This window comes from Mixophyes fleayi, chromosome 2 (genome assembly GCF_038048845.1).
Source record: "Mixophyes fleayi isolate aMixFle1 chromosome 2, aMixFle1.hap1, whole genome shotgun sequence".
NCBI classification, from domain to species: domain Eukaryota; kingdom Metazoa; phylum Chordata; class Amphibia; order Anura; family Limnodynastidae; genus Mixophyes; species Mixophyes fleayi.
The window spans coordinates 359,172,034-359,184,838 of record NC_134403.1 but is presented as its reverse complement, the minus strand read 5'-3'; the positions used below and the strand labels follow the sequence as shown (position 1 = coordinate 359,184,838).

Below are 12,805 nucleotides of genomic sequence, written 5' to 3'. Positions count from 1 at the left end.
TACTTGCTCATGCTTACCCCTCTTTGGTTCAAGAAGCCTTTGAAAGGGCCAAACAGAGAGATACAATAGAACTGCCCACTTACAAGCCAGACAAGAAGTACAAACAATTAGAGTACCCGTATTTTATTACGGGTTATTCAACATCCGCCGGATGATACGGAAATCCCTTAATAAACACTGGCATATCCTTATGAAGGACAGTGGGAAGCCCCCAATCTTCAGACTCAGTAACTAGGAATCATTTACCACTGGTAATACCTGGTTAGAGAAGGGTCCCAGTGAGAAAAAGGGGGTTACTACCACTGCACCAAATGTGTCAATTGTGTGACACTAAGGCCCAGAAATACGAAGCCCACATATGTCTTTGAGTTCCGACAATCAGGAGAAATATTTAAGATAAACACATTTCTAACATGTGAGAGCCAGAATGTGATTTATCTCCTAGAACGCCCCTGTAACATGCAAAATTGTATTGTGCGCATGATCACTCTGCGTATGCTTTAACTCCAGAGTTAAAGCTTTTGTTGGGGCTCCATTTCTTCTTCAATCTGGACCTGCTCTCTTTTACTGTTCTCAAAGAGGGTCCATCAGTGCTCAGAACACCGCCACTAGCACCACCTCATGCTTTTGCTTTTAAAATGTTGATATGATTTAAAAATATGTTCCTATCTGTCGAGTTGCAAGCTATACTGTAGTCCGTGTCCCCACCTGCTGGAGAACCATGTATGGTCATGCCTGAAATTCGTTCCAGCAGGTAGATTGACCAGTGTCTCTGATACGTCGGCGGAGACACCTCACGTCCATTTTGTTGGCTGGAATCTCCGCTGATTTTTCATCGCACCACACAAGACTATTGATGGAAAGTAAGCGGAGATTCCTACCACAACTGCTGGCAATGTGCACTGCTCGATGTCCGCCAACCACATCGGCAAATAAATCTCCCCCTAAATATTCTGCACATCTTATATTTTCCTTCTTGTCAGACTAGTTTGAGATGACTGAGTATGACGATAACAGCTCACAATGGAGTGTTTACCAATTAACAATGACACACCGGCTTGAATCCCAGTGAAGGCTTCTTGTGACCTTTGATGCGTCATTTCCTCTTCATGTATCACAAATGTCCATTGTAAGTTCTCTTTGGAATTGAAAAATTGCCCAATATGTGTTGCATGTCCTTCACTCGGTACAACTGTATGCACTAAATCTACAACAGTAACTAAGTAAATAGAGCTATGAGATACAAATAATGCATTTATTGTTTATATAATCAACATTCATTATACCCCACATTTCTGAATACCCGGCCTTCATACTTTGTAAACTAAGAGCCGAGATTCAGGATATTTGCAGCTTTAATCAAAGGTTTAAAAGTTCCCATTTCTACAAACCCACCACCAGCAAGATAAAAAGAAATAGCGCCGTTATGGGATTACATTCATATTAAAACACAGTAGGATCATGTTTAAAGCAACAAAAAAAAGAAAACACGTAGTTTTATCGACTGAAAAACAAAGTATTTGAATTTACAGAGATCTCGTCAAAGAAAAGTATTCTGTACAGTGGGAAAGAACGAGATATGTCCAGTTCTCCTTCAGTTACAGTCCAGTCTAATAGTTCACCCCACATTTTATATCCATCTTCTGTATAGTCCTGGGAACGGGCCATCGGGTATTAGATATACTAGGCTACCATAGGGGATAGCTACTTACCAGCAGAACAATATAAAGTAAGAGCCACTTCCTCTTGCCGAGAAAAAAATGATTCGCTGGGCATTCTGTGACATCATAACCCCACCTACTAGGTGCTGGAATCCCGGCCAATGGACAAGGCCGAGGATTCCAGCTCCAGCCCGCAGGAAGTACCATCCCCAGATCGGGGCAGAGCTTATCTTTATCGGATGGATTTGTCCAGAAACCCATGCTGTAATTCTCACTGCTACCTGCTGGATACTGCTTTGCCTATATGGATGGTAAATACACTTAAAAGTGGTTTTCTGCCGCCAGCTGACTAATTTATTGGCTTGTACATGCCTTCTTGCAACATTTACTAGCTTGTTTTTTTTTGTTCTACTGACTTCTTCCCGTTCTTTCAGCCATGTCTTTTCGCCATCAGGCAAGTCTTGTTGCCCAGGGATACGACACACAGCTGATCATTGGATGCAATTTTATTAAGAGGACGAGTTGTTCCGTAACCCAGGGCAACGAAACTAAACAACTCTGACTAATACTACAACTACATGGCTAAGAAGCACAGCAAGAACCCTGAAAGATAAACCAATGTAATTAGTAAAAGTTGAAGAAGGGCCTGTACAAACTAATATGTTATAGGCATATGATTTTTTTTTTAAAAATATACATTTACTTGATGTCACAGTCCAACATTCACATGAGAATTGGTTTACAATCTCTGCGGGTAGGTGACCGGTACATAAAAAATATATACATCATGTACAAATAGGATTTAATTTCCTTTAATGGTCAGTAAAACGTGTACATGAATCATTATATGTGGAATATTCTCAGCTTTCTGCAGATTTCTATTCATTAACAGGATTGATAGTTACAATACTGATTGATAAAATATCATTCAAGGAGGGGTTCTATGTCCTAACTGATATGAAAAATTGTAGATGAACAAAACCATTGAACGTGGCATCTCTTATATATGGGGATATCTTTATTTTACCCAGCAAAACAGCTCTACCTATTGTAATATTTTAGCAAGAGTGAGTTAAGAAAAGATAAAAGTAACGCTAAGACGAGATCTCCAATTGATCTCGTTACAGAAGTACTAATATACAGCCCCAGCAAGAAAAAGGGCTACTTACAAAATAAAAAGTACAAAAACTAATATTTTGCTGCAAGACTAATTCCTATTGTGCAACATTATATTTAATTATAAAGCAATATGTGGCTCTCCAGCTGTTGTGGTACTACAAGTCCCAGCAAACTCCGCCAGCCTATTGCCAACCAGCCATCTTGGAGCTACAAGTTCTACCGGCATGTGGCTTACCAGCTGTGGTAGAACTACAAATCCCAGTGTGACCTGTCAAGCTCTAGCTTACAGGGCATGCTGGGACTTGCAGTTCCTCAGCCGCTGGATAACCACAGGTTGCCCGTCTCTGCTATAATGCTTTAAATTTTGTTGTCACTGTTAACGGCAAATTATCGAACTGATTGCCGAGATCCGTGCAGTGTAACAGCGTATAAATACAATAACTCAGAACTAGCATTATTAATTACTAGCAGCTAATTACTTTGACCCCAATCTCTTCTGTAATAAATAAATATACATAAATCATGTTTATATATAGGTAGAACACACTCAAAAAAAAATCTCTTTGGGACCGTTTTGTAATTAGTTCACCCCCTCAATGTAAACTTGGAATGTTTCTTACTGCAATATTTATATCATTAGTGCAAAGGGAAGGAGAAACAGGAGCAAATTGCAAAATTTCACCAACAGGAAAGGATTAAGTGTAGCAGATGAAGCTTCTGTTTTATATCAGCCCCGTTCATTCAGTGGGAAACCGCCTTGATACAGCCCAGAACTTCTCACAGGTTGTAATTCCCAGCGTCCTAATACTATCATGTTATTAGAACGTAAATGTACTGGAACCACTAGCAGCCAATCAAAGGTCAGCTCTCGTTTTATAAACCGCAACGGAAAGAGGACTGAAACTGGTTGCCACAGGTTACAGCACCTTTGTGGATATTACATTGCGTTTATATTCTATGTATCTATCGGTGGATTTCCCAACATATTAGCGGTAAAACTTATCTTTTGGGGGCATATTTTCCCATAAACTTGTATTATAATAACAGATTTACTGATCTCTATTATGGAAGTATTTGCATCTTTTTCACTGGCTTCTTGTCTACGAAGAATGTCTGCAGTTTATAATTCACATTTTTTTCTATGAAATAAAGTAAGTTATGTTCCACGGCCCGGTCACATGATCAGTACTAGGAACAGTTTTCTCGTCTGATTAATTTCCCATGCTCTCCAAGAAGTCACATTCCACGTTCTCTTCTAGTTCCCTCAGGACTCGCATAGTGTCCTCTACCGGGTATTCCACCGAGATGTCCGAACTGTGCTCACTGACCGCTGCTCTTCCCTTCACTTTAAATACAAAGCTGAGAGTCCTGAAAAACGGCATCAGTTGTGTGATCTTGGATATAGAACGGAGATTGAGAAGAGGGAACTCATTCCTCTTCATACTAGAGTCTTCAGACACATTTTCCTGAAAATAAAGGTCATAATCATGTTAGAAATAGAGACCATGGGATAGGTGTAGTCAAACATTAGGCATCTCCCTGAACTGCTCAATATGTTCTCAGCTCCGTGTAATCCTCCACTTATTAAAAAGGGAGTTCACACCCAGACAACAAATTTTCATGCATATTTTGTTTTTTCGCTGGTCCTGAAGGCATCAACTAGCAAGCTCAGGTCTGTGCCCTGGATACAAGGGTATCTACAAAGAGGTTTTGTAGTATTTAAAGGCAACAAAAGTAATTGGGCAATACTTTTGTCTACAGTTGTACAACCCCTTCAACTAATATTAACGTAAAAATCTACTTAGTCAAATAACATATGCAAAAAGACACCCTATAACACTCTCAAAATAATTTATACACTTAATGAATGGTGTGTCTTAATTGTCCATTCTGAGGTTCTATACAGATTGTAAGGCAGGCAAGCTGACTGTCCCTACTACTATTTTTCTTCTAGTTACTAAGATGAATGATCTCGGCAGCACAGTGTCTCAGTGGTTAGCACTTCTGCCTTACAGCACTGGGGTCATGAGTTCAATTCCCGACTTATGGCCTTATCTGTATGGAGTTTGTATGTTCTCTCCGTGTTGGCGTGGGTTTCCTCCCACACTCCAAAAACATACTGGTAGGTTAATTGGCAGCTATTAAATTGCCCCTAGTCTCTCTCGGTCTGTATGAGTGTGTATGTTAGGGGATTTAGATTGTAAACTCCAATGGGGCAGGTACTGATGTGAGCGGGTTCTCTGTACAGCGCTGCGGAATTAGTGGCGCGATATAAATAAAATAGATAATGATGATGATCTTCTAGATTGTAATGGCTGATTCATGCCATTTAAGGTAAACACTTCTAATAGGGCAGTTTCTTAAAGCAGATGGATTAATCACTGAGCGTCACTGAAGCCCAACACACACCAGCTTTACAACACATTCAGATATGGCTCCAGTGGTCCAGGTATCTGCTCCCATTGCAGTCCCAGGAAAACAAACACTTACCCCAAACCTCAACTTCATGAGCTCCACAATGCGAACAACATGAGGTTTACATTCTTGGTGATTTTCCACCACATCTGCAGGGACAACACAGGATTCCGTGTCCACTTCAGGTACAAATGCCCATCTGTACCTGTAATGCAAAGGGAACAAAGATTTATCATTGGATGGTCGAGGAATAAGTATGAATATTTAATGCATCAGCGTTTTATAGCAAGATATAAACATAGCACAAGAAAACTTACTTGAACTTGGCCATTAATAAATATCACTATTGGAATTGTTAGAAACGCTTATGCTCAGTACACACAGAGTATATATAATTCTGATAGAACAGATGTTGGTGTTACAAAGCAGGTATGTCCATTATAAAATTAAACTCCAATCACTGCCTCGTCGGAATCTGAAATACAGGAACGCTGAGTGTGCAGAGCATAAGAGTTTGTAGCAATCTGATTTATATCTTCAATTTTATTTTATTTATATATTTAGCAATCAGAAACTTACTCTTATTTTTTTATATGCAAGTTTAATAGTCACCAATGAATGTTCTATAAAAGAGTTAGTACATATATTAATCCCACAGTTTACTTTTTAGAGTTAACTAAAGGGATTATCCAAATCCAGAATCCAGGTGACTTTTTTTTTTTTTTTTTTTTTTTTTTAATTCTTTTTTTTATTGAAAAGAAAATTAAACATCTTTTACAAATATATCTGTTTTGCATTGAACGATGCATTAAAGTCATTAATAAACATTGCATTGCATATAAAGATACACGAATGAGGTGTGTCAGTGCACCAGTATAGAAAACAAAGTACCATTTAGTATACCATAATACATCATGTAGGGATGGGGGAAAGGTCAAGAGGAATACAGACAGGGAAGGAGGGATAGATCAGAGATGAGAGAGAGGGGAAAGGGGGGGGGGGGGGGTGGGTTCACCTATTCCACTGAGAATATAGTGGTGAATCCTTAAATTCGAGCCACTTGAACCATATATAGTAATACTCCCTATCCAGGTGACTTTTAATTGGCCTGCATAGATAGAGAAGACCAGAAATAAATATATTTATTTAATTTAATAAAAGATATAGTAGGGTATGTAAAAGCCTAAACTAAAGTAATCTGAAGGTACACAACCCCTTTAAAACCAGTGTGCATTCATCACACATGACAGCACCGGGCACCAGCAGAATAACCTACATTTGAAACAGAGGCATCTTGTCTGGGGGAAAGGAGAGCGTTGTATCCAGAAACTTGCAGGCAGATAAATACAGGTCCAGACAGCTCTGCTGGATATCAACATAGACGGGTCCATTGCTCTCTGTCACTGGAGCTTTCTGTTTGCTTGATTTGCTATTCCTGCAAGGAATAAATAAAGTCAGATGAATTGACATCAGACGATGCGGAAATCCTAAGTGCAGAGCAGAAATATCATTACTACTGTGAAAGTAACTTTTCTCACCTTATGAGCGAAAAAAAAAATCTACAACGTAATAGCCAGTGTAATTTATGGATAGTAAGTCTGCAATGTCATCCAGGAAAACACAATAGATACAACGTGAAAACTTCTAACACTATTGGAAATACAAGATGTTTGTGTCCTACAGGCCGGGTCACTAAGCACAGATCTCATTGTTACATCACGCTCAAACAATTACGGTGAAATCAATTAGGACTTACTTTGGTGCGGTCTCCTCTTCCATCAGATCGTCTTGCAGTTGGACAAAGGCATGGATCTGAAAATAAAACATCTGCTGCGTTATTCCATGTTCGACAGCTTACAGTCATATACGGCACCTTAGTTTGATAAAAACATCCAAACTGGCCAGACACTGCACCAAGAACATAGATTGTGATGACAGCAAAGAGTTGGTACACATAGGGTGCCCATCGCAGTGCCTATTTTTTTTTTAATACAGTACTTGAGATAAGGGGGTCTCTAGTGGCCAACATATTTTGCCTCTCATTCTGAAAAATAAAATCCTGACATCATCATTGTGGTTGGGAAACCTATTGTCTGTAGTTCCAGTAGTTCAGTCTAATCACTGATTGGACTGAATGACCAGATAACCATACATGTGTCGGTACCATGATTGTGGGCATGATTAGGTACTTAAAGGCCAGGACATATGAGTGTACTTATTGTCTGCACAGAAGGATAAAACAAAACTATGTGTCCAACAAATTTTCTACAAACCGTACATCATTTCAGTACCAAGCAGTGTGTACAGGATATCGTTCTATTCTCACCAGCTCAGTCACCATAATTGGCCATAAGGAGGTAAGATGCTGTGGAGAAATTCTCAGTAACAAGACGCGGAAAAACAGGAACATCTGTGCTGCCATGATAGGTGTTTGTCCAACGCGGATGTTTTCCGTCAGTCGCTCTGAATGTAAACAAAAAACATACTGTTACACAGTAACGACGGCTATTGCAATTAATTACTATGTATTAGAGCACAGACCCTCTTACTGTGTTATCAGAGAAATATTTGTGCAGTTTAAAGTTTAACCTTGAGCGTCTCAGAAGCAGAGGTTTTCTATGCCAACTAATCTGCCAGAGAGCCTGTAATATGGGGGAAGTGGACAATATCTTGTTACTTTGTAATCAGTATATTATGTCTTTCTGTGTTGAAATGCAATCTGAAATGTATTATTTACTGTCCAAGTGGCTGTGAGAGTGAAGACACATTGGCCCTGATAATATTGCCAGTCCAGCTGGCTTTTATCACTAAAACACTACCTAACCCCTACAAATTGGTTGGTATACTTCTGGGGAATATTTACCCTGTATAACTAACAAGCTTGATCACCGCGCTAAGACTGGTTCCAGTCTTGGCGCGGCTGTTGAAATTGCGGCATCGATGTCTGCGAAGACTGCCCAGCCTACCATGTCTGACATATTATCAACAAAGGCCAGACCTTATTAACGGACACTGTTGCTGGTAGAGGAGGTGTCTAAGGTAGAAAGTGGCATATTCAATGTGGAGTACAGTGACCGAGACAAAAGATGATGACTTGGAAAATTGCATTGAATGCAACAGTGTCAGAATTATCGGTTGGTCCGAAGGATGGTTTGCTCAGTGCTATTGTAGATCATGCCACGGGGCCTACCTACTCTCCCACCGCCAAGGGAGCGGAGATGAGGACAGATACAAATTATCGGGGTCCAGGCCCTGCAGCCAGGTAATTATTTTTTCAAAATTACTTTTAGTTTTTTTCTCCAGTGGGTGGCGGGCGAGGGAGGCTGTTATGTAGGAGGGATGAAGTGAGCAGACAGCTGTCAGCAGCTCCCAGTCCCTGGATAGTGACATCACACACTGTCCCAGCAGCCTGCAGAGCAAGGAGGAGGAGGAGTTCCAGCTCAGCTTAGGTAAGTATGCTGAGCTGGGGGAGAGGGGGGGGGGGTCATGATCTGTCTGGGGAGGGGTTGTAATGTGGCTGCGGGAATGGCGTGACTTGTCTCAAAAGGGTGGCGTGTTAAATGTAATATTTTATTATAATGTATATATTATATACCGTGTGCTAAAAATTAAAAGGCGCTGAAATACCCTTTACTCCGGTTTCCTCACACACTCCAAAAACATACTAGTAGGTCAATTGGCTGCTATCAAAAATTGACCTTAGTCTCTCTCGATCTGTGTGTGTGTTAAGGAATTTAGACTGTAAGCTCCAATGGGGCAGGGACTGATGTAAGTTCTCTGTACAGCGCTGCGGAATTAGTGGCGCTATATAAATAGCTACTGCTGATGATCTGTGTTAGTTCTCCAAGATGTTTGGAACAACCTCCCCGACGAGCTTCTTCAAAAACTGTGTGCAAGTGTACCTAGAAGAACTGATGCTGTTTTGAAGGCAAAGGGTAGTCACACCATATATTGATTTTAGTAATCAATTAACAAAATGTAAACTATTAACACTTCTATTTTTGAAAGCACTCTTACTTTGCAGAATTGTTTTCCATACCTGCCTAAAACTTTTGCACAATATAGTGTGTGTGTGTAGCTATATTTATCTATTTATCTACACACACACAAATATATACACACACACACACACACATATAGCTTTCATGTATTTAGCACATTATACAAAGTGACAGCTAGAATCTGATTGGTTGCTATAGGCAACATCTCCACTTTTTCAAACCCGCAGTTTAGTAAATATACCCCTAAGATGCTATATTGCCTGCTGTTTGAAAATACCAAGATTTCAGATCCATTACACTGCAAAACCAACAAGGCTCATTTGTGTATTTCAACTTTGCAACAAAGGCCTACAATAGGCCAAGCTGTTTCACGCTAATGAGTACTAGATAATAGGAAGACACTCTTCTTCTTGGATCCGTCAGATACTCAGCACTGGTTGGAAACTACAATCTTCAGCAACAAGGATTGATAGAATAAAATCATACCACGGCCCGACAGTTGTCCCAACTATTTCCCAATGTCATCACTGTCATCACTGCCTGTCCAATGACCAAATCTGAAGGAAATGATGTTATTAACAGAACCCGAGAATCAAAACAAGTAGCGTCAGGAAGCGCGGAGGGATGTGCAACGGCTGAAAGAGGAGAATGATAAATATCTTGTTTGCTCCAGATCTAGAATGTTTGACTTTAAGGACAAAGCTAGTAAATAGCTGTCTGTACTTTGTAGGGAGATGACCTATATTCCCCCTATTTTGCTAACAAAAATCAATCTTGTCATCTGATGCACCGGTTATCAAAGCTAGACACTAGTTACTGTGTAGTGCACTAATATTAAGTATACTTGGTACTCTGCCATGCTGGTGGACCAGGAGAGTAGGTATCTGTGGTTTATAGTAACTCTCTAGACGGAGTTAACCTTTAAGGTGGTACCAGCTTGCTCTGAGTTGTCAGGTCGCGGCGGGGAACGGTACCTTGTATCAGGGGCAGATATAAGTGATACTGGTCCAGTTCTCCGCTGAACACGGCAAAGCCTTGACGTTTCAACAACATGGCCTTCTGCTCGCTGCTGGGGTAAAGCTTCAGTGAACTGCTCGGCATATCTACCAAAGAAAGAACAAGAAATGTGAGTTATATATGCCTGCTTGTTTTTATGTACCATATTGGGTTAACTTGCTTGGCTGCACTACACCTACTGGTCAGGAAGAACGGTTTCCGTCTCTGGTAAGATTCAACACTCACTTTTAAACATACATACATTAGCCACCATTTTTAGAACCAAAAGTTAAATTTAAAATAAACCCCTCTCATTATTTCTGTGCGCTTTGAAAGACGATCAGAAGCGTACTTACTCATCAAATCCTTGAACATGGTTTTCTCGTGGGTCAAAAGATGGTCGATGATCGATTTCCAGCTAAACAGCAAGAACACAAAAACATTATGAAGTGTATAGTTATAGGGTAACACACCAATGTTTATTTAATGAGTGCAAAGAGCAACCACGTGTCATAACTTGGGGTAGCCAATCAGGTTTCAGCAGTCTGCGAAACGCACATTGACGTTCGCCTCGCTATATGACTTGGGTGATCTCTGTTTTATGAAAATTAATTTCTAAGAAACCATCTTATTTCCAGTCTATTTGGAGTAGAAGCCACCAACTATAAGTTAGTTAGTAACCAACAGAAGGATAAGATAGATGCTACTCTAGAGGATTTGTACAATCGTCCTGAAGGGTCTAACTCCTAAGGCTGCTGTGTACGTTGTATAGCAGCTTCTTGGTTAAGCACTGATATCAGTAACAGCTGCAGTTATACTTGTAGCTTAGAAGAGGCAGGTTCATTTTGATGCCAACAATTATTAATTCATGGACAGGTGAAAAAAACCCACAATATAACCATTCCAAACAATAGAACCAAGTAAATTTAGTGGCAATGGTCTGCCTTATCCAAGTGACGTAACTACTGAAGGAATCATTTCCAGGTAAACAGCAACACAAGATCGTTATGAAGAGAATATTTATTTATTTCATGAGTGCAGAGACCGACCATGTGTTGATACTCAGAGCAGTTTGGTGTAGTCAGACTTATAAAAGCTAATATACTACCAGTTGATGTAGACTAAGTTGGCCACAGCCGAGCCGTTCAGTGCAGATCCTGTCTCTATAAATCAAGAGGACAACAGGTCAAAAGGGGTATATGGGGGTATAAATCTGGCGTCTTACTGAATGCATGATGTCTCCATCTGGAAAAATCCTGGGTCCATGTACAAATCTAGAACCTCCTTTTTCCAGGCTCTCTTGGTGTAGGCGTATCCACTGAGACTGCTGAGGACCTGGGCACCAGCACGAAAACTGGGAGCATTGTAGGCACTAAGAGAGGAGAAAAGTGTTCATCTAAGTACATCTTATTATGATTCGTGTACAGTAATGCAGCCAACCCAGACCATAGATGCTAAACCCAGACCATAGATGCTAAACCCAGACCATAGACCATAAACCCAGACCATAGACCATAAACCCAGAACATAGATCCTAAACCCAGACCATAGATCCTAAACCCAGACCATAGATCCTAAACCAAACCCAGACCATAGATCCTAAACTCAGACCATAGATCCTAAACTCAGACCATAGATCCTAAACCCAGACCATAGACCATAAACCCAGACCATAGACCATAAACCCAGACCATAGACCATAAACCCAGAACATAGATCCTAAACCCAGACCATAGATCCTAAACCCAGACCATAGATCCTAAACCAAACCCAGACCATAGATCCTAAACCCAGACCATAGATCCTAAACCCAGGCCATAGATCATAAACCAAACCCAGACCATAGATCATAAACCAAACCCAGACCATAGATCATAAACCAAACCCAGGCCATAGATCATAAACCAAACCCAGGTCCTTGAATCCTAAACCAAATCCAGGCCATAGATCATAAACCAAACCCAGGCCATAGATCATAAACCAAACCCAGGCCATAGATCATAAACCAAACCCAGGCCATAGATCATAAACCAAACCCAGACCATAGATCATAAACCAAACCCAGACCATAGATCATAAACCCAGACCATAGATCATAAACCCAGGCCATAGATCATAAACCCACGCCATAGATCATAAACCCACGCCATAGATCATAAACCCAGACCATAGATCATAAACCCAGACCATAGACCATAAACCCAGACCATAGACCATAAACCCAGACCATAGACCATAAACCCAGAACATAGATCCTAAACCCAGACCATAGATCCTAAACCCAGACCATAGATCCTAAACCAAACCCAGACCATAGATCCTAAACCCAGACCATAGATCCTAAACTCAGACCATAGATCCTAAACTCAGACCATAGATCCTAAACCCAGACCATAGACCATAAACCCAGACCATAGACCATAAACCCAGACCATAGACCATAAACCCAGAACATAGATCCTAAACCCAGACCATAGATCCTAAACCCAGACCATAGATCCTAAACCAAACCCAGACCATAGATCCTAAACCCAGACCATAGATCCTAAACCCAGGCCATAGATCATAAACCAAACCCAGACCATAGATCATAAACCAAACCCAGACCATAGA

General features: G+C 40.5%; 1 protein-coding gene across 1 annotated transcript in view; it reads right to left on the bottom strand.

Annotated features, from left to right (window-relative positions):
• Positions 1 to 1,238: 1,238 nt before the first annotated feature.
• The window catches only part of DOP1B (DOP1 leucine zipper like protein B), a 91,343-nt gene continuing 79,776 nt past the window's right edge, over positions 1,239 to 12,805 (bottom strand). The window contains exons 30-37 of the mRNA XM_075197228.1: positions 11,418 to 11,564; positions 10,549 to 10,610; positions 10,171 to 10,299; positions 7,522 to 7,658; positions 6,952 to 7,007; positions 6,472 to 6,630; positions 5,271 to 5,400; positions 1,239 to 4,246 (exon numbers count right to left, since the gene is read on the bottom strand). Of these exons, the coding sequence (XP_075053329.1) occupies positions 3,992 to 4,246; positions 5,271 to 5,400; positions 6,472 to 6,630; positions 6,952 to 7,007; positions 7,522 to 7,658; positions 10,171 to 10,299; positions 10,549 to 10,610; positions 11,418 to 11,564 (1,075 nt within the window). The 3' untranslated portion in view covers positions 1,239 to 3,991. The remainder of the gene's footprint in view (positions 4,247 to 5,270; positions 5,401 to 6,471; positions 6,631 to 6,951; positions 7,008 to 7,521; positions 7,659 to 10,170; positions 10,300 to 10,548; positions 10,611 to 11,417; positions 11,565 to 12,805) is intronic.